The sequence below is a fragment of the Diplotaxodon limnothrissa genome, linkage group LG5 (genome assembly GCF_057381915.1).
Source record: "Diplotaxodon limnothrissa isolate DT_005_m linkage group LG5, D_limnothrissa_male_GT1.1, whole genome shotgun sequence".
NCBI lineage: Eukaryota > Metazoa > Chordata > Actinopteri > Cichliformes > Cichlidae > Diplotaxodon > Diplotaxodon limnothrissa.
This window is the reverse complement of record NC_140600.1, coordinates 11,042,024-11,063,583: the sequence shown is the minus strand read 5'-3', so window position 1 is coordinate 11,063,583 and position 21,560 is coordinate 11,042,024. Positions and strand designations below refer to the sequence as shown.

At 38.2% G+C, this 21,560-nt stretch overlaps 3 protein-coding genes across 4 annotated transcripts; all 3 read left to right on the top strand.

The window, feature by feature from the left end:
* The first annotated feature begins 197 nt into the window (after positions 1–197).
* Positions 198–2,605, top strand: LOC146631625 (blue-sensitive opsin-like). 2 transcript variants are annotated; one of them, XM_085353025.1, is made up of 5 exons: positions 198–576; positions 1,052–1,220; positions 1,346–1,511; positions 1,711–1,950; positions 2,504–2,605. In XM_085353025.1, the coding sequence occupies exons 1-5, from the start codon at positions 198–200 to the stop codon at positions 2,603–2,605; spliced, it is 1,056 nt and encodes a 351-aa protein (XP_085209151.1). The 2 variants fall into 2 exon arrangements, with proteins under 2 accessions (XP_085209151.1, XP_085209150.1); XM_085353024.1 differs by having other exon boundaries at positions 1,346–1,529; positions 1,621–1,950.
* Positions 2,606–8,819: 6,214 nt separating this feature from the next.
* Positions 8,820–11,034, top strand: LOC146631624 (red-sensitive opsin). Its single transcript, XM_085353023.1, has 6 exons — positions 8,820–8,922; positions 9,657–9,953; positions 10,086–10,254; positions 10,350–10,515; positions 10,607–10,846; positions 10,936–11,034. The coding sequence occupies exons 1-6, from the start codon at positions 8,820–8,822 to the stop codon at positions 11,032–11,034; spliced, it is 1,074 nt and encodes a 357-aa protein (XP_085209149.1).
* Positions 11,035–15,411: 4,377 nt separating this feature from the next.
* gnl3l (G protein nucleolar 3 like) lies at positions 15,412–21,401 on the top strand. The gene is made up of 15 exons (XM_085353813.1): positions 15,412–15,477; positions 15,574–15,617; positions 16,159–16,266; positions 16,351–16,467; positions 16,544–16,627; positions 17,325–17,460; positions 17,534–17,637; positions 17,759–17,903; positions 18,080–18,167; positions 19,324–19,501; positions 19,621–19,763; positions 19,853–19,989; positions 20,130–20,296; positions 20,408–20,579; positions 21,324–21,401. The coding sequence occupies exons 1-15, from the start codon at positions 15,465–15,467 to the stop codon at positions 21,386–21,388; spliced, it is 1,701 nt and encodes a 566-aa protein (XP_085209939.1). The 5' UTR covers positions 15,412–15,464; the 3' UTR covers positions 21,389–21,401.
* Positions 21,402–21,560: the final 159 nt, after the last annotated feature.

The following is a 21,560-nucleotide window of genomic DNA, read 5'->3' as shown; positions in this document are numbered from 1 at the left end:
TCAGCAATCATCAAAGTTCCTATAAATGCCGCTGTTAACTCCGCTTCAGACAGACGAGCATCTCAGATATAAGACGGAGGGAAAAATGAAATCTCTGAGTACTATTTGAAATTAGATGCAGTTTATTTGAAGTCTTTTAAACTGTTTTTTTTTTATATTTTAGATATAGATTTTGATCGCAAACTCCATCTAAGAAAATGAGAGGAAATCATCCCACTGAGTTCCCAGATGACTTCTGGATCCCCGTCCCTCTGGACACCAACAATATCACAGCCTTCAGCCCATACCTGGTTCCCCAGGACCATTTAGGAAGCCCGATGATCTTTTATTCCATGTCAGCATTTATGTTCTTCTTGTGGGTGGCCGGCACAATCATCAATGTCCTCACTATCGCATGTACTGTCCAATACAAGAAGCTCCGGTCTCATCTAAACTACATCCTGGTGAACCTGGCTGTTGCGAACCTCCTCGTCTCCTCTGTGGGCTCTTTCACCTGCTTCATCTGTTTTGCTTTTAAATACATGTTCCCTGGTCCAATTGCATGCAAGATTGAAGGATTTACAGCAACTCTTGGTGGTAAGGAGCATAATTATAGACTTTGTTAAGTAAGAAAAAAGGATTACATCATGCATCATATTATTACACTCGAATTAAAATGATGCGTGTGAGAGATTTGACCTATGCCAGTTTTTGTCAACCAAAGCGCTCTCAATAGGGATTTTTTTAAAAATCTGAACTGCAATAATAATAATGATAATAATAATAAGCTATTTGTTTTTCACATGACACATAAAATACATATTGTGTCCTTATTTGTAGGAGAAATAGAGCTATCAGTGTACTGGTGCCAGTATCATTGCATACCGTATGGTACTATATAAAGCTAACTTTATTTTGAACATCAAAATGTTCTTTTTTTCAAAGAATACCACATAAGGCACTGTTGTTGTTAAAGAAGTTGTTGGTTATGTGGTTATGTGAGCCAATATATAAAAAGCAGCTGCTGTTTCTAAATATTAACGTAGTTATCGTTATCTTTGTCCTCTTGCAGGTATGGTTAGCTTGTGGTCTCTTGCTGTGGTAGCATTTGAAAGATGGTTGGTTGTGTGCAAGCCACTTGGGAACTTTGCCTTCAAGTCCAGCCACACTATAGCATGCTGTGGATTGACTTGGGTCTGCGGTCTGAGCGCTGCACTTCCACCTCTGTTTGGATGGAGCAGGTGAGTACATATAGATTAAGCACTTTATAATTAATTTGCTCTAACCTTGATGTAAATGGTTCTCTTAGGACTAATAACATATGTATACATATACCACAGCGGAAAATAATTGTTTCTCTTTCTAGGTATATCCCAGAGGGCATGCAGTGTTCCTGTGGCCCAGACTGGTACACAACAGGCAACAAGTTTAACAATGAAACCTACGTGATGTTCCTCTTCTGCTTCTGCTTTGCTGTCCCTTTCTCCACCATCGTCTTCTGCTACTCACAGCTGCTGTTCATGCTGAAAGCGGTAGGCAATATGACATTGGTTAGCAATTGTCGTATCCTATGTTTAGGGTGATTGTGTTGTGTTTAGTTTTGTTTATTAAAAGGAAATACTAGAAGGCAAAACAAACCAGGGAAGGGGTGGGAATGAAGGAAAAAATATATTTTTATACTTACAATTTTCCAGTCTGATGCTGATTCTGACAAATGATCTGTCTCAAAAGGCAGTAAAGGCCCAAGCAGAGTCTGCCTCTACCCAGAAGGCAGAGAAGGAAGTGACCAGGATGGTGGTGATTATGGTGCTGGGCTTTCTGGTGTGCTGGATGCCATATGCCTCCTTTGCCATCTGGGTTGTGAATAACCGTGGGCAGCCATTCGACCTGAGACTGGCCACCATTCCTTCCTGTTTCTCAAAGGCCTCCACAGTCTACAACCCAGTCATTTACATCCTCCTCAATAAGCAGGTAAAAATCTTTGGCAGCTCAAAGTGAAATAAATTTAACTTAGCCTAAATTTGAATCCATTTCACTAAACTGAAGCTTTGCTTAGTTTAAGCAGGGTAACAAACATGGATCATCAGCTTTGTGTTTTGTTTTGTTTTTATTTGAGCTTGTGACTGAGTCGGCCACGGACGCCCCCTAATGGTGGCTGTTAGAAAATACAAAAGGGTTGACCCATCCTCCAAGACAAAATCTGACAGACAGTTGAGCCTAAATAAACATGGAACAAAAAGAAGACACTCATTTATTGTCAATTTTCATGAAAATGTAAAAAAAAAAAACATCAAGAGGGAGTAAATAATAAGTTACTACCCTCCAATCACGCTGACTTTTGTTGTGCCAGCTTTTGCTTTTATCCATCACTGCTGGTAACATGCTAATTCTGCACTGAGTGGTGGTCTGTGAGTCCCCTCCATCTCCCCTGAGACACTTTAATGTGACTAAGATGGCTTTTTACAAGGACTACTAAAAAGATTAACAAGAAGTGACCAAAACCTTTCTCTTTGTTCTCTTTTAGTTCCGCTCGTGTATAAGGCAGATGCTGGGAATGAGCGGAGGTGACGATGAAGAGTCATCAAGTCAATCCACCACTGAAGTCTCTAAAGTTGCACCTGCATAGGTTACTCGTGCCCAATTTGGACAGCTCGCATACTGAACATAGCACAGAAATGCTAATAATGTGACAAACGTATTTTTGCTATTGTTACAGATACATAGTTTTATGCAGTAAAAATGTTTAACAAAAAGGAAATAAATTTAATTGATGAAGCAACTATTTGTGTCTTTAAAAGGCTCATCACTGCACATAATGATGGACATGATACTAAAGCATACCTTTTTAGCATTATATTTTATTTTAACAATCTTGTTTTGTTTAGTTTTTAGTTGTTTTTTTTTCCAGTATAACATTCAGGTCATGAAAACCCATATTAGGTTTCAGAAATACTTACAGTATGATAGAAATATGTGTAAATATGTTTGATAAGTTGTGCTGCAGTTATTATAGGAAGCCCGAAATAATATATTTGTTTATCTTTTTAATGTGTAGTGGTGTAGTGCAAGAGAAAACCAATAAACTGGACACAATGTTGCTGCTTGTATTTAGGCAAGGCAAGGCAAGTTTATTTGTATAGCACAATTCAACAACAAGGTGATTCAAAGTGCTTTACAGAGACATTAGAAACAAGAACAAATAAAAAGCATGATTTAAAATTGATTAAAACAAGCAAATAAACTAACTAACTAATTAACAAACAAACAAACAAACAAACAAAACAGTATATAAAATCAAAACAGATAAAATCAGAACAGTAGATAAAATTTACAACATTTACTGCTCCTGGATCAGCTCATCACATAGATGGGCTCGTGGGATCAACAGGATATACTTGAGGTAAAAGGAAAATCCACAAATGCACATCAATGTTATTGAAGTGAAGGAAATGGTTCTAGTTTCGCACTTTAGTTTAGTCTTTCATGGTGTACTCTTTATGCAGAAACACAAACACATGCACACACCTAGCAAGCCTGTAAAAGTTATTGAGTGAAGACAAGTACAGCAGAAACACACTCCTGTAAACATTCACATTGAAATGGAAGTGGGAAAAGAAAAGAAAAAAGCTTTAACAATGATGCAAACCAACCTCACTCTTCTGATTTATTCACAGCTCATGGATTTGTTTCATAGCTTCTATTTATAGATGCTCAGAAAGCAGCATTTATCTCCAAGTCCTTGTTAATATTTGAAACCCTGCATCAATCACAGCTAAATATGGTAAAGAAAATGGTTACATTTATTTTCAGGACATTTGTATGCAATTCAAACATAATGCAAAAGCCACATTACAGTTTTCAGTAAGTGTTTAATATTATTGAGTCTGCTGAGGAAACACCCACTTTGTGTGTTAAATTTAAATATAATTGTTAATTTGCTACTGTGCTGCAAAAGGTGAGGATCTGCAGCATTTGGCCTACAGATAGTGTCATAATTAATGACCTTTCACAGCAGTCCCAATAGAGATTAACAGAGAACCCATTAATCCCATTGCAGCACTATTGGCTTACAATTCACCTAGAGTGTACTTGTAAGATGGTCTTTATTGATTATGAACGAATGGGGATGAGACACAAAAGATCAACTTTTATCTTTGTAAAATAAAAATACAAAACGGTTTTTCTTGCAGAGAAAGCCCTTTTCCTCATAAAATGGTAGATTTCTTCAAATTCATGCTGATGGGGAAGCAATCAGAGGACACTGTGCCTCTGAGGCATCCACCTCCATACCATAATCATAACAAATGTTCGATTAGATCAAAACATGCAGTTTCTTATATGTACCTACACATGCATATAAGAAACTCTATATTCCAGATGATTGTGATGGTTGAAGGTCAAATCTTTCAGGCAGCTGCAGCCAAATATTCTCTGTTTTTGCTTGCTTGAAATCAAAATATTAACTGATGTAAGGGGGTTTGTTGACCTCACAGTGACTCATATCAGGGATTTTCTGCAACTGAAAGCACAAACAAATCTAAAAATGGAACTATAACTACTCCTTTGGTGCTTTTTTAAAAAAAAAAATCAAAAACCTAAAGGAAAATTGCAAGTTACATTTTGGATCTATAACTCTGTTAACCCTTTGCAAAAAAACAGTCCTTGCCAAAATACTAAAAACTAAGATTACTGAGAAACATTGTTGCTAAGAAGTGAAAGTCACACAATCACACATCATACTAATATTTCTGGAATTGATCTCTTTTTTTGCACATCTGTACAGCAGGAGAGAAGGAGTAAAAACTTTGATCATCAAATCCTCCTCAAACACAGATTTGAAATAAATCAGAATTATCTGGTGTGAAGTAAACACAAGAAAGTAAAGATTGGCAAAGATGGAGCTGGTTCACGTCACACCAGTGGAGCAATTTGCAGTCATTTCCTGTCACTGCAAGTTAATGACTGGAAATTACCTAAGACAGTGAATGAATAAACCAGACCTCTTAGTGACTATGGTCATGGAGATACCAGTCGATAGTCGGGAGCAGATCTGAGTTCTGCTAGTAGTGAACTTTTGACAAACACGAATAGTTCAGAACTAGCGGAATTCCAGACCTACCCTCGAAACATCTCGCTGTGACGTGGGAAAAACAGCCAGAGTAAAACAAAACCAAAAAGCCCTTTACCTAGCATCATCTCTACCTCTCAGGTGATATGTAAATTTACATTAAGAGATAGATCCCTACTTAACTTCACATTTTAGAAATGTCTTTGTTTAACCCACTGTTGCTTCCTAATCTAAGGTGGAAAATTTTAGCAAGTGCTAACATGAAGAGAGACACAGTTGGAAATACAAAAGTAGAAAAATATAAAGAAAATTTACAACTCCCTCCAGTTTTGGGGTCCATCCTTTTCCTGGTGTAAAGTCCTTGTCCGAGGAAGGGTTCTTATCAAATCTGCATGTCTGCTACCTGTGCAAGAAGTGGACTCAACAAAACTGCAGAGTTAGGGATTAAGGTAAACCACTACAGCAGCTTTGAGGACCCTTAGCTTTCCCCTGAAATGAACCGCTGTTCCGGAGAGATTAAAGTGTTTACGGAGCGAGCATGCCAAAAGTAATTACTCTGTGTTAATGTGTTTTGTGGAGGAACCTGAGTTGTCCGTATAATCTGCTTTGGCCTGCTTGGAGATGAGAAATCTTCGCTCACTTTTCACTGTGTCAAATAGGTTAGACATTCACGGCTAAGACAGGAGAAGGTGGTGCAACACAGCTGCTGTCCTTGCAACGTCCTCAGCTAGGAACACTGGTGCAGTGCTGCTATCATATAATGTTACAGTTATGGTAATGTTTGTAGCCAGTGAAAGATCCACAATGAAACTGTGCAGATGGGGAATTTCTTTCAGAATCAGATATTTGAAACCTGACAGCTACTTTGTGATTTACAGCCAAGGAGCTGAGTCACACTTATATTTAGTGCATTACAATGAGTCCCCTCGGAGACAACAGGCTTTGGAAAATAAGTTAAACAGCCCATTAACAACAGAAATGAACTATTAACCTACTGCGCTGACCTGTTACCTCAATTGTGTTTTGGAACAGTTAATACTGACACATCCTCCTCAGTCAGTGGCAAATCCGGACTTTCGGGAGCATACCCGGTGGGTCACTTAAAGCGTCGGATTGGTTTTGCAGTCGTAAACAAAACATTCTTATCAAATTTAACAATGATCACATTAGTTAACCTGCTCTAAAAGTAGGCTACATGTTCCACTTTCTGTGGCTGTGACAGTGTGGCCTCTGGGTGGCACTAGTCAGGGAATTCCCTCCACCCAAATCGTTATACTTAGTTTGGCCGAAGCAGCTCAGCTTTAGTCTTTTTAGGTCATAGACTGTATAAAAAAGATTAACATAGTTTACGACTCTGAAAGTTGAAAGCAGTTCATGATTCCTTAAACCTGCTCTAATGACTAAAACTGTCGTCTGCTACCCGAGTTTATGATCTCTGTTGCGAGTGAATGCAGTGTGATTTAAATGTTGTAAATTATGCTCCGTGTTATAGTCAAGAAAGACCACAGAGCAGCATTTGTTTTAAGGAATAATTGTTGCAGCTTCATAACATTGTTGCTGCCACTGAAAATTACATTTTATTCAGCTTTAAATGTGCATGATGGTCAGCTTGATGAATAATACTAAATAGCAACTTTAAATATGATTCAGGACTGAGACCTCATCTGTAATCCTAAATATTAATCTATTAATGCTTTGCTAGCAACACACAGTGTTTTTGTAGCTGTGTTATCTGGAACCTTTATCTTATACTTGTTTTAGCTAACATTAGCTAAGATGTTAATATCTTTGACTCAAACTCCAAAAAATAAAAGTCAATCTATATTTAATTAATTCTTGCAGTCATTGTCTGTCTAACCCAAGGACACCTAATACTGTGTTGGCTCCCCAGAGGAAAACATAGTATTTACTTTGCTAGGCCTTAGATGTAGCTGTTGGGTTGAGCTTAGGGGACTGACTCAGACATTTGACACTCGGTCTGAAGGAGCTCATGTTTGTTTTGCTGTATATATTGCTTGTTATTATCCATGTTTACACTGAGACATTGCCACATCGCCATTTGACTCAGCAGCTAAATCATCAATAAACAGCAGTTTCCCAGTTCCCCTGCATGCTAATTTCACAGCACTGCCTTCAAAATGGTTGAAAAATAATGGGAAACGCTTTTCTTCCCACGTCCCATAGTTCTGCTCATTGTTCATCTTGGTTTTAATCAGTTCAAAGAATCTTGTTTTGTAGCTACGCATGTTTTTTTCTGTTTACTTGAAATTGTTTTTACATTCATTAAGTCATGTCTTGATTCTAGATTTACTAACGTCCCACCTTTTATCTCATTAGTCATTAAAAAAAATCATAACTATGGTATGTAACAGTTTCTGTTAAGAAATCTCTGGTAGCCTACTGGTTTTCACTTGTAACACTTTGAATATTAGATCAATGGCCACAGATGCATTAGGTTCTCCGAAGGCTTACACAGATCCTCCAGTGCTTTTTCCTATATCAATTTAATCACATAATTAAGTAGCTACAGGAATTATCATCCAGTTGTCACATAATTGCATGAGTTATTGTTAACGTGTGAAGTTGGATTTCATAAACAGCGACTTAGAACAGATCTCCCAGATACACACTATCCTGCAGAATAGTGCATCAGACAGAGGACAGAGGACAGAGGGACTTTAGACAGATTGCGTTCAGTGCTCTTTGTCAAAAATGTGAAAAAACAATTGAATTTGCAACTCATGAAAAGATTTAAAAACACTCTCACGCAGTCTTGTACCATAAAATTACTACCAACTTTTCAATTATCAGGCTTTCCCATAACCAAATGAAGTCTTCAATAGCCACCCTCACAGATCCATCATGAAGTGACTCATCTTGAATGAGCTAGTTCTAAATTTTATCATATAATTTATTGTTTAAGTTACTTATTAGCCTAAAGACAATCATTCAAACAACCAGTTTCATGAGGCTTGCTCATAATGCTCATAAGTACAAAAAGTGTTCCTCCCTTTGCTTGCCACTTGCCATAAGGGCTATGACGTGTGTTGCAGGGTCAAAGGACTGTCAAATAATCCGATGAACCCTCTATCCGGAGGGATTAAATGTGTCTTACTTCCCTCACAGGTCAACAACTGAAACCTGCACTATTATAGGACCGCGGATCTCCACTTCTCCACTAAAGCTGCTCTGAGAGTGCTATGCAAATCAGGGCTGACACATATACCTGTTAGGATCACAGTAGCATAAATATTAAATATTGCAAAGTGTCTGGATTTGACACCTCTCTGTATTCAAAAGTATAAGAAAGTAAACATTTTCTTTATAGGTTTAATGGTGATTTGAGAGATATATGCACTTTTATGTTTCTACTTTTCATTTCTACATGGTTATAAACCAAATGAGCCACTAGAGAACTCAGTGTGGAAAAATTAGGACACAAAACTGGCATTTATTTGTTGGTCAAAGATCTTGAAACTAATCCTTATCTGAAGTCAGTGGACGGAAATCCACTTTCAAACAAGATTATTCTAGCATTTTGTCTTAACCTCATTAGTTGATTGTTTTAATTACAGTTCAGGGTTATTGCTTTGCCACTGTGCTGCACTGCCAATAGGCACATCACAGCTATAATTTGATTGTGACCTAATCCAATCATGGGTTTGTGAAGCATAGGTATAAAAGCAAAAGTCAGATCTGTAGCACCAAGCAGCCAAGGAGGTAGCAAGTGACAAGAAAGGCTAACAGCTCAGGACCTCCTTCTAAGAACAGAATGGCAGAAGAGTGGGGAAAACAAAGTTTTGCTGCAAGGCGGTATCATGAAGATTCAACCAGGGGATCAGCCTTCGTTTACACAAACAGCAATAACACCAGAGGTACGGTACCACAGTATTATTCTCTCATGAATTGACCGGCATAGGAGCTTGTAACAAAATAACAAAAGAAAAGATTGCTGTTTGACTTGCTAGAGCTGGATTCAAAATCAGTCTTTTAGTCTTGAAACAATAATGTCTACTAATGATGCTGTATGCAGTTGGGTGTGCATTTTTAAGAGTAACTGAAAACTGTTTTCGACCAGTGTTTGGTGGCATTCTTATTATAGTATTGTTACATCTTATTGGTAACAATCCTTTTTATGCATCCAGTTTGGTAACAAAGATCTGGGCTGTTTTTTTAAAAAAAATAAACACCCAGAGGCTCTTTTCATATAAAGATACTTATTTTAACTGTAATCTGATTCAAATCTAATGAAGTAGTTTGGACTGTTGTATGTCAAAATGGTGAATGATACCAGCACATAAGTAGTGCTGTGGTGCTGTTAGTGATTCTGTTAGTGATCTTTTCACAAGTACAAGTACACGTACAAGTACAAGTACTCTCACTTGTTGAGCTGCCATGCAAGGTCTGCCATCAGCAGCAACTTGGGTACAGGCTCTTTCTCCAAGAAAATCTCCCACACAAAGGGGGTCGAACCACGGACTTGAATCTGCTGCCTAAGCCATTTGAAAAGACACACAAACTGTTAGAACCACAGTTAGTGCAATGGAGAGAGGTTGTGCAAAAACATGAGATGCCAAATTGTTTTTTCTTTTTTTCTTTTTTTTTTTAGATCCCTTTGAGGGTCCCAATTACCACATCGCACCTCGATGGATTTACAATCTTGCAACACTCTGGATGTTTGTCGTGGTGGTCTTATCAGTCTTCACCAACGGTCTCGTCTTAGTGGCCACAATGAAGTTTAAGAAACTGCGTCACCCTCTAAACTGGATCTTGGTCAATCTAGCCGTTGCTGATCTGGGAGAGACTGTTTTTGCCAGCACCATCAGTGTATGCAACCAATTTTTTGGCTACTTCATTCTAGGACACCCAATGTGTATCTTTGAGGGCTATGTTGTCTCAGTTTGTGGTAAGTGGCCACCGTTTTGTTATTTATTTTTTTATTTTTATATTAAATGTAAAAGTATTTGAAGACAGGATTATGTCAAATGTAAGGCTGCAGGCTAAATAAACTTACTGAGTATCCTGCTTCTTTACACAGGTATTACTGGTCTTTGGTCCCTGACAATCATCTCCTGGGAAAGATGGATAGTTGTGTGCAAACCTTTTGGAAATGTCAAATTTGATGCCAAATGGGCCACAGCTGGAATTGTCTTCTCCTGGATCTGGGCTGCAGTTTGGTGTGCTCCTCCCATGTTTGGATGGAGCAGGTAAACTACTCTGCTGCTTCTTTTAATGTCACAGATGCATACAAAGGCAGAGTCTTTTAAATATAAACTAGAGACTAAACATTTTCTTGCTTTAGGTACTGGCCTCATGGACTGAAGACTTCCTGTGGACCTGATGTGTTCAGTGGAAGTGAAGACCCTGGAGTACAGTCCTACATGATTGTTCTCATGCTTACTTGCTGTATCTTGCCCCTGACTATCATCATCCTGTGCTACCTTGCTGTGTGGATGGCCATCCGTGCTGTATGCTACTTTAATTTGATTTTTATAATTTTCAGTTCAGAGATGTGAGAATAGAAGATTTGATCTCACATTCTTGATTTTTCAACCACAGGTTGCCATGCAGCAGAAGGAGTCAGAGTCAACCCAGAAGGCTGAGAGGGAAGTCTCCAGGATGGTCGTTGTCATGATCGTGGCTTTTTGTGTCTGCTGGGGACCTTACACCTTCTTTGCCTGCTTTGCCGCAGCCAACCCTGGATATGCCTTCCACCCTCTGGCTGCTGCTATGCCTGCATACTTTGCCAAGAGCGCTACTATCTACAACCCAATCATCTATGTCTTCATGAACAGACAGGTGGGCTCAATATTAACACAAAGGTAAATTTACCCTGTCAAATCTGTTTTAGTTTTTAACATGCTTTTATTTTATTCCTTCCCAATCAGTTCCGCACATGCATCATGCAGCTCTTTGGCAAACAAGTGGATGATGGCTCCGAAGTCTCCACATCAAAGACTGAGGTCTCCTCTGTGGCTCCCGCATAAATATCCATGTTCTCCATTTTGGGAAAAAAAAGATAAATGTTTTGATTTGTACAGTAAATATTTATTGTTTCCTTTTTTCTTTCTTTTTTTTAGTAAATATAGCTTTCTCTGGCAAATAAAAAAGAAAAAAAATACACATAAAGCAAATGAATCATTATATTACTTGTCTTTTTTCAAATGTAAATAAAAATATCAAGCATATTTCAAGCTGTAGTGCTGGTGTATTTTATAACTACTAGTGTAGCAATTGTTTGACCACTATTGCTATTTTCACTGGTGTTATTTGGTATTAAGCAGGAGACCTTACAAACATTTGTGTCTTGAAATGCTGTAGCACAAACCTTCACATTTACTATACACTGCCAAAAGCACTTGACTGAATCAGGGAGTCAAAGATTTCCTCATCTTTATTTTCCACCTGGGATGTAACTTCACTCAAAAACGGGAAACCACTCCTCTTATCTTTAGCAGAATGGCCAACTTTTTGAGGATTGGTTGTTGGTTTTCTTCAACTGTCGCTGGAAGAAGAAGAACCAAACAAAACTTAATCACATACTATATATATGTGTTACAGCTCCAAATTAATGGTTCTTAAAAAATGTTAATGAAACAGCAGCAAGGCTAATTCTTAAATTTGTAAGAGATTTACTGGAATCAAAGGTTATTCATCATAATGTTAGAACTCAGAAAATGAAGCTAAATAAATAACTGAGGATCAACTAATTCTAAATGTATAGCAGTGAGCTAGTGTCAGATTTCCTTCTTACACGCCCATGTAAAGTTAAACATTTGCGTGACTATGCCTGAAAAAGTTTATACCAAGAAAAAAAAAAAGGTTTTTCAATATCTGTCAATTACACGTGCACACAAATCTGATAAAAATAAATACTAGATGTGACATTAAGATGAAGCTATTCACAAGAGAGTAATATTTGGTACACAGATGCAGAACAAAATCACATTTTGCTCACCTAGTTAAGGAAGTTCACACTAACAGCTTGTCTACATTCACATTAAAAACAAAAAGTGGAAAAGTTAACATCTTTAGAGTCATCCAGGAGCCTTTCACCTCCTCCTCTCCTACATGGAGTTCTTAACTAATGTTGACCTGTGAGGCAAGTGGACTTGAGGAGTGCACTGATTAAACCATTATGCCAGCTTTGGTAAATCTCACCCTTTCTCTCAAGCGAACTGTCAATCCGGAGAGATTAAAAGGTTCCAGAGCAAACTTGCCAGACGTGAAGGGTTACGGAGTAAACAGGTCAGACATCAGATGCCAACGTGAGGCGTTCCTGCTAATCTGATTTGTGAGGATGTGAGAAATTGTCACCTTCATTATCACGGCACTCACACTACCAGAACATCAAGAAACAGCTGCAAGAGCAACAGTGTCCTCTGATGCCTTGGGTAAAATCTGAACATGCTAAAACAAATACAAATGTGGCATTTAACATGTTATACTATATTAAACACCTGATCCAAAGTCTGGCACAGGACTGTACCCTTTAATGCTACAGATGTTGGGAGAATGGGACTGCCACCAACAGTTAAGGTTCAAAATATTGGGGATGGAGACAAGAGAAAAAACCACAATAACAACACTGGTCCGGCCGGGTTGAGTCAAACGATGATTTAATGATCACACACGTGGGAGATGGACACTGATGCAGACAGCCTCAAAATCTCAAAATGGTGGAGCATTGCTCAAACTTTTATAACCTCTGGTGCCTCCACCTTATCATAAAAAGCCTAAACATTCACATGCTCTCTCTCACACAGCGCCTAAGCTACGACCTTGGCTCCCTGTTTATCTGCTCCTGCTGAAATGGGGCAGAAAACTCCAGCACACTCTGTTCTCTTCTACTCAGACAAATTAGACAATAACCTTCTGCGAACAGTATTTCTTATAACTCAGCAATATAATGCATCATAAAACAATATCATTCATTCACAACAAGTCAGCAATTTAATGTAATGCAAATCAGTTTAACTAATGCAATAGTTATCAGCTTCTTCTAATTCAGGAGAATAATGCAAACTAAAACTACATAATAATTCACAATCTTTAATTAGGGGTATAACATGGCATAAAATAATATCATAATTTTACAGTGACGACAGGAAATCGTGAGGGTCATACAAAATGACACAGCATGGATGACAGAAATCATATATGCAGGAATAAATAACAATTTTGTGTTTCAACTCATTGTAGGGTGTCTTCCTCTCTCATGTTTATTAAAATAATTGCCAACATAGGACAGTATTGCCAGGAGTTGATACAGTTGGTACATTTTTAGTCCCTTTAAAGCATGACTCAGCAGTACAGACAACACTAACTGAGTAAAAAAAAGTAAATAACCGATTTATAACCAGAAATGAGAGTAAAGGAAATTAGGAACTACTTACTGAACAGTTTGAATTGCAACAGCCAACCTCATTAAAGAGTAGAGCAACTTCACAAAGAAAGGCATTAGCAAATATTCTGCATTGGAAAAGAAGTAATAAAGTATTACTAAAGTAATACAATGTCTGACTGTGTTTAGTTCAGGTTTAAAAATGGCTTATAACATTGTTAATCTTCAGGTGTACACCTTAAAGCCTCACATTCTGTTGTCAGGAGAATAAGACTACAATGTTCTCGAGAGCTTACAAAACACGACACAGTGGATTACGTTTTTTTTTTCTTTTTTAAAAAAAATATTGTTGATGCTCCCAAACTGCTAGTTTAAATCAAGAGTGAACTTAACTGTTTTCATTTAACATGCTAATGTTTTAATTAAAATTACTCTTCCTTTCTTTAACAAAACCGTATTCAGAATTTAATGGTAATTTTCACTTATACTTTGCATATAAAACAAGGTTAATATTAACATGTTTCACGTACCACTACTCTCTACTCCACTGATTCAATTCAGGGTCATGCTGAGGCTGGAGACTGTCCCAGGTGGGTGAGAGGCAGGGTGCACGCCGTAGGCTGCAATGATAACATGCATTTAATCATGCAAGTCTTTTTATTAAATATGATTATGGATGGACTGCCACTGATAATGCTTTTATTTTATTTTATTTATTTTAAGACAGATTGCGAACTCAGAGTTCTTTGCATGCGCCACCTTTCTCAGCTTCAATAGTCGTCCTCTTTGAAATCAGGCCATTTCTGGGGTTAAGATTGCAAGAGTTTGTTTTGATAACTTGAAAATATCATTATTAGCTATAATAGAAGTAAAAATAATGTCTTTATCAGCTATAATAACATTCTGGTAGTGTTTGCTGTTCATAAATAGAAAAAAATCACAATCTTTTACATTTCTCTATTTTCTCCACATGGTTTAAGAATTGCAGTGTTCATTTATTATAACGACTTTTTATTAAACATTTTTTCCTATGTTTTGTTTGTTTGTTTGGGCTTCTTGTTTTTGTTGTTGTTGTATTATTTTAACATGTTCAAAATAAAGCCACATTGCATCTCAATAAGGAGAGATCGTTAGAAGGAACTAAACATAACTTATTGATATACAGAATTCAATAAAGGTATTTGCCGATTAGACTCTGATGGCCCAAAAAAGCACAAATGGAATGACAGGGATTAGGGCAAGACCCCCGGAGTCTAGACACTGTTGGTAGAGATGGAGATGGAGGCTTGAATTGAGCCTGAGAATCAAGGGGGAGGTGGAGATGGGGAGGAGGTGGGGTGCACGAAGGCGTCTGCAAGGGAGACTGACTGATGAGCAGTGATATTTAAAGTACGCAGAGTGGAGGCTGGTTGGCTTAAAGTAGGCTGACTAGACCAGTGATGCCACAATGAGCTTGACAGCGTGGAAAAGTGAAAGTGATGTAAAGCTTAGATTAACCACCAAACACCTGGAAAGCAGACAGATATGTGACTACAAATCTTCCGCAATGAACTTATGCATAAATTCATTACATTGGTGCCAGAGCCATTTCAGTGAAGACTCTTTACCAGATGCATTTGCGTGAAATGTTGCATAACCTCAAAGTTATGCTAGGCCACTGTTTGAGCTGTCTCCTGGTTCCTGTTCTATGCATTGTAATGACTTTGGAATTAAGTTAGAATCAAAAAACCGAATGAGAAAAACGATGCTGTCCAAAACATATTCATGAGTTAAAATGAACTAGCCCCTGTCTCAAAAGTGCCTTTTTGTTATTTCTTGGTTAGCCCAAAACAGTTTCTGTTATAATTTGTGCATTATAATGGTAATGACAACATATTACAATAATAATATTATAACGCAAGCACTTAAATTCTCTATCTACGCTGTCAGTTACAACTTAAATATGTTTATTTTTCTAAGCTTTTATTTCGACATTTAACCGGATGTTGTTGTTGACGTCATCGTGTGCGCATGTCCACCTCTTTGGGAAGCAGTACACGTGAAGTCTGAGAAGAGCAAGGCTAGGGTGAAGTTATGTCTAAAGCTAGTAGGTATCCATCAGTTTATAGCTGAAAGTATTGACTCACTGAATGCGTGAAATGACATTTAAACGTCTTCGTTTTGTATTTTTTGCATTTAACAGAACAGAAACGAGCCAAACGACTCGGGTTCAGTGCGAAGTTTAAGGTGAGTGCTACAAAGCTAATGTTATCTGTCGCTAACTTTTAGCCCTGCTGGAGCAGTCAGTAATAGTTCGGTTGGTACTGAACTGGCGCTGAGAACCGAGCTTCTCAGCGCCCGTATGTAGTCGGTGTCACACTTTAAACGTTTTTCATGTTTTCACCAAACATTTAGGAAACATTTCATTGTGACGCCAAGACAAGCAAAAACATTGTAGGCACCACTGGGAGATCTATGACACTTTCATTAGTCCCTCGGTTGGGAAAGTCACAGTAGCAGGTTTACAGCGGGAAAATGAATAGAGCAGGAATAAATAGATGCGGGATAGCCAAAAACAACTGGACTATATGGTAATAAAAGTCAAATGTACACTGTGCATAGAGTATATTGTATTTGAGCTTATCAGTGGTAGTGATTTGTATCTTTACCATGGTTGGCTGCATTTATCATTCAATGTAAACAAGACAGTAAAATGAATGCTTTTGCTTTCAAGTGCTGTGCTGATGAGCTAAAATATATTACAACTCCCTGTGTGTTTATCCTACAGGCTAAAGATGGAAGAAAGGGGGATGCTTCGGGGCGGAGAAATACAGAACAGTCCCCTGCTCAGACTGTCAAGGACAGCAGAAACCCAGAAGAAATCAGGAAACAAAGGGTACGTCCTTTGAAAGTCTTGGCTGTACCAGATTTGATGGCAAATTGGTGAATCATTCTCTTATGTCACATCTTACTACATTAGCTTCAGGACCTTCAGGAGAAGCAGAAATTGTCTCGAGAACGAGAGCTTATGAAGAGGAGAAATTTGCAAACCTTCCAGAATGACATCCTTCAGCGACAAAGGGAGTTTGAGCAGAGGGTAAGCACGATACTCTAACTGCATACTTTACAGTTTGCTGCTGTGGTCATTACCATATTCTTCTTTGTCCTCACAGGAGACAGAGATGCAGAGTTTAGAAAAGCATGTCAACTTTGAAAATGAGAATTCAAGGAAAGCATATTACAGAGAATTTAAAAAGGTATGTAATTGCACTGCACACTGGTCTGTATATGGACCACAACAAGAATTAATCTTCTTATTTTAGACTAAATGAAATTTTGACATTCTTTAAAATCACTCTGTATCATTCAGTATCTTATAGCCTGTTTCCTCTAGTACATACTCTGGTCGGCTTGGCTCGACTCAACTTGGTTTTTAGGGTTTTCCATTAGGTGGTAGTACTAGGTACTTCAGCAGTAGTAGCTGGGTTCTCGACCTGGCTTCCAAGCAATCTGAGGTGATTCGAAAATGTGACATCAACAGACTGCATGCCACTAATTGGCTAGTCAGAGACATCACTCGAAGAGTCATGAAATAGTCTCTTTCACAAAAATCAATGCTGTCAGTTTTCGAACTCGAAAATGAGGGAATTGGTTACGCAAAAAACAACACTGTGATCCCAGGGACTGGCAAAACGACATACACCAAGCAGGAGTTTTACCATCGGCTTCACGTCCTCCTTTGTTGTGGTGTTTGTGTCACATACAAATGATGTCATGGGACTTTCACTCCATGTTGCTAAAATGACCACGTGCACATTAGCTGGTACCTGGTTGTTATGGAAAATGACTGAACTTGAGTCAAGCCAAGTAGGTACTAGTCAAAAAGGGCTATTAGAAACATGATGGATGAGAGAGGAGTTGACATGAGCGTTATTTGACATGCTGCTTTTTAAGGTTGTGGAGGCCTCTGATGTGATTCTGGAGGTACTGGACGCGCGTGACCCTCTTGGCTGCAGATGTCCTCAGGTGGAACAGGCGGTCATTCAGAGTGGAACGAACAAGAAGATAGTTTTAGTCCTCAATAAAATTGGTAAGAAGGCCACTAACATTGTACATATCTCATTTGTTTATTAAAATAGTAAATGGCTTTACTTTGGTTCCAGATTTGGTGTCAAAAGAAATAGTGGAAAAGTGGATAAAGTATCTTAGAAATGAGTTCCCCACTGTGGCTTTTAAAGCATCTACTCAGCAGCAGACTAAGAACTTGGTGAGTAGTGAAGCAGTTATGCTCTAATTATCTAGAAATAAAGATTAAATCCAGGCTGTACTTTGTTTTTAAATGTGACTCCGGCATGAACTCTGCACATTATGTCTCCTGCCATGGGAAGAAACGCAGCAACGTTCCAGTGACACAAGCCACCACAGAGCTTCTCAGCACCAGTGCTTGTATTGGAGCAGACTGCTTGATGAAGCTACTGGGCAACTATTGCCGCAACCTGGATATAAAGACAGCCATCACTGTAGGTGTTGTAGGTAAGTGCCGTGCCCTGAAATTCTGAGAGCACCAATAAGTTGGCTACAGACAATCTGTCTACACAAAATGTCTTCGAGGCCAGATTGAATCAAAGGTTACACACTGCTGTTTTTGTACCAGGTTTTCTTCTTTCGAGTAAATAGGATTTTTTTTTCGTTCCATTAATGTTTTGCAGGTTTTCCTAATGTTGGAAAGAGTAGTTTGATCAACAGTCTGAAACGAGCACGAGCATGTAATGTTGGAGCCACACCAGGTGTCACCAAGTAAGTACACATTAACATGCTCAACCTACATGCCTACACTTGTTTTCTAGGCAAGGCAAGGCAAATTTATTTGTATAGCACAATTCAACAACAAGGTGATTCAAAGTGCTTTACAGAGACATTAGAAACAAAAACAAATAAAAAGCATGATTTAAAATTGATTAAAACAAGCAAACAAACTAACTAAACACACACATTTCACACCTGTTCGCGCGATCTGAACCCTTATCATAAGGGGAGCTACCAGTCCTTCTGTGGACGAGCTACTTTCTATTTTAAATTCCCTGAATTTAAAATACTCTCTAGACCCAGTCTAGACCCAGCTGGGGAGCTACCCAGAGCTCTAAACCCACTTAACAAACAAACAAACTAAACAATATATAAAATCAAAACAGATAAAATCAGAACAGTAGATAAAATCAGTAGTTAATGTAAGTTTTGAAATTTAAGCTTAACAAACAAACAAAACAGTATATAAAATCAAAACAGATAAAATCAGAAATATTTTTCTAGATTTACTCTGTGACCCTGAAGCGTGAAATGATTTCCAGAAAATTAGAATGTTTGAAACTTTTTGATACTGGAATGTTTATTGAACTTTCTGACATTTTTTTTAAAATATTAAGTTAATACATCTATTATTGTGAGTTTCACGTAATTTTTGGTACATCAGCATTTTTGTGCTTTTTTTATTTTTATTTTTATTTTTTTACTTTTTTGGGGGGTGGGGATCAAAACACTTGCACAAATTTGACAACTTGCTTTAAGTCTTGCTTTGTTTCCTGAAAAGTGAGTGAACACGAGTCACAGCCCCTGCCCAGATTTAGAGTTTTTATTATTACAGCTTAGGAAAGCTAATTAATGTTCACATTTGTGAAGTAGGTACTTGTGAAAAACAAGTTGCATTATGGTAATTAATTAATGTTCCATCATTCAACTTCATCATCTCAGCTATAAAAATAAAAAAATAATTCAGTTTTTACACACACACACACACACACACACACACACACACACACACACAGGGATGCAACCTCAGTGTAGTGAAGGCATACTTGGCAACTGTGCCAACTTTATATGTTCGTCTAACAAGACACAATTATGATGTGCATATTAATCCTGCCATGGTGTTCTTGATGGGTTTTCTGGATTTCAGGTGTCTTCAAGAGGTACATTTGGACAAACACATAAAGCTTCTGGACTGTCCCGGTATTGTCATGGCAACATCAACGACAGACGCCGCAATGATTCTTCGCAACTGTGTTAAAATCGAACAGCTTGTTGATCCCCTTCCACCCGTGGAAGCCATCCTCAGAAGGTGCAACAAGGCACAAGTAGGTCATGCTACCTCTTCAGCAACTGTACTGAATGATAACAGTGCAACTGTACTGAGCACTGAATAATAAGTAGTTCAAACAATGGCTTTGGGGTTGTTGTTTTTTTGGAAACACAGATCATGGAGCACTACGGTGTCCCAGACTTTCATACAGCTCTGGAGTTCTTGGCATTGCTCGCCCGTCGGCAAGGCAAACTGAGGAAGGGGGGGCTGCCGGACACTGACAAGGCAGCCAAGAGTGTACTAATGGACTGGACCGGGTTGGTATAGCTTTTTAAAGTTCTAGAAATGATATTGAAGCAACGGCTCAGTTTAAGCACTGTTAAATTCACAAAGTTATGTTTCTTAGAGGAAGGATTAGCTACTTCACACACCCTCCAGAGACACACACTCTTCCTACACACGTCAGTGCTGAGATCGTTACAGAAATGGGAAAAGCCTTTGACTGGGACGAGCTGGAAAAGGGAAATCAGGAGGTTCTTGCAGGTAAGCAAGTTATAATTAACAGTATCACAGTCAGGCAAATTAAATGGAACATGATGATAATATAAAACCACATGATTTGATCATGTAAACCTGTTCAGATAACTTTAGACTAAATGGTTTGTGCTTTCCTCTGTGTCCAGAGTCGTCTTGTCCTGACATTCAAATGGGATTCTGCATGGAAACCACTGGGCTGACACAGGGAGGCCAGGGCGAGTTGCACTGTGATCTGGGCTTGGAAGGAGGATCAGTGGAAGCATCATCCTCGAAAGAGGAAACTGAATCTATGGAGGATGATCAGGATCCAGAGGTGAGAAGCAGCAGTAGCCTTAAATTGTGGGTGAATTATAGTATATGATGACTGTGAATGCTGTTATTCATCTCACGTTTTATTTCTGCTATTTTGTTCCATTCAAAACAGTTTGGACCAATGACAGTGGAAATAAAATCACAGAAAAAGACAGAGGTACCCGCAACGGATGCTGCATCCAAGGCTCCGGATTTAAAGAATATCTTGAACGTGGACCCTCTGCTGCAGGGTCAGGCACTCCTGGCTGCGGGCAAGAAGAGGAAGAAGCTACAGAAAAGAGCTGGTTTGTGCAATTATTCATCTCAGTGTAATACTAATACTCACATTTTAGATATTTTACAACTGCTCCATGAATCCAGTTCACTACATTCAATTCACTAATATAATTCACATCCTTTTTAAAACACTGTGGAAGTAATGATTCATGGGTCTGTGTTGCGTCCTCTGGCACTGTTTCAGCATTGTTTATTGATGATTTTAACTGATAACTTATCGAGTGCACCGTAATACTCTGCACAGACTCAGATAAAAGTAGTAAAATTGATTGGACCGTGCCTCACAGGACAGCTAAACAGTGATCAAAAATATGATAAGAAACCAGCTCACAGCTTTTCTTCATTAGCCAAGTCAGTCATGATCACAATTCAAAGAAGTATGCATTTCACTTAATTAAATTATTGTGTTTGTTTTGATATTAGCAACTTTCTTTCATAAACCATTGTAAGTAAAAAGTAGAAAGACATCCTGAGCTAAGATCAGAACAAATCTATCAAGCGAGTTGGGTTTCGTCACAAAAATGTCGCTATACAGAGATAAAATTATTGATGTATTTGGAAAAGAAACCTCTGCTGCTAGCAGTTTGGTCAGCACAGAAAGTCGTGGTATCAACCAGCTCCTCAGTTTTTGTCCAAAAGGTTGCTTGTATGTGATTTGTGACACTTTTAGCATTTTTGTTTTTAAAATTTATTATAGAAATGATCTAGATTTTGCCCTAATGCTTTCTGGGTTCTTTTTCTTTGCTCTGCAGACAAACTTGCCACCAAACTCTCGGACACATTGACATCTGCAATGGACTTCTCATTTTCAGACTAAAATATTACCAAAATAAAATGATGAATTTAATGAATCCATTTTGGTGGTTTGTCTTTCTTTGACATGGCTATTATTGTTGTTGGGTTAAACATGTGCAGCAGTGAACCTGAGAAAAATTGTTTCTGAGGCCCTTAATACTTTCTTTGAAACTAAGTTTTTTGTTTTCTTTTTC

Coding starts and splice junctions, on each gene's coding strand:
- LOC146631625 (XM_085353024.1), top strand. CDS start 198: ATGAGAGGAAATCATCCCACTGAGTTCCCAGATGACTTCTGGATCCCC. Junction 1,221..1,345: donor CCTCTGTTTGGATGGAGCAG/GTGAGTACATAT, acceptor TTCTCTTTCTAG/GTATATCCCAGAGGGCATGC. Junction 1,951..2,503: donor ACATCCTCCTCAATAAGCAG/GTAAAAATCTTT, acceptor GTTCTCTTTTAG/TTCCGCTCGTGTATAAGGCA.
- LOC146631624 (XM_085353023.1), top strand. CDS start 8,820: ATGGCAGAAGAGTGGGGAAAACAAAGTTTTGCTGCAAGGCGGTATCAT. Junction 10,255..10,349: donor CCCATGTTTGGATGGAGCAG/GTAAACTACTCT, acceptor TTCTTGCTTTAG/GTACTGGCCTCATGGACTGA. Junction 10,847..10,935: donor ATGTCTTCATGAACAGACAG/GTGGGCTCAATA, acceptor CTTCCCAATCAG/TTCCGCACATGCATCATGCA.
- gnl3l (XM_085353813.1), top strand. Junction 17,461..17,533: donor TTTAGTCCTCAATAAAATTG/GTAAGAAGGCCA, acceptor CTTTGGTTCCAG/ATTTGGTGTCAAAAGAAATA. Junction 20,580..21,323: donor GAAGCTACAGAAAAGAGCTG/GTTTGTGCAATT, acceptor TTTGCTCTGCAG/ACAAACTTGCCACCAAACTC.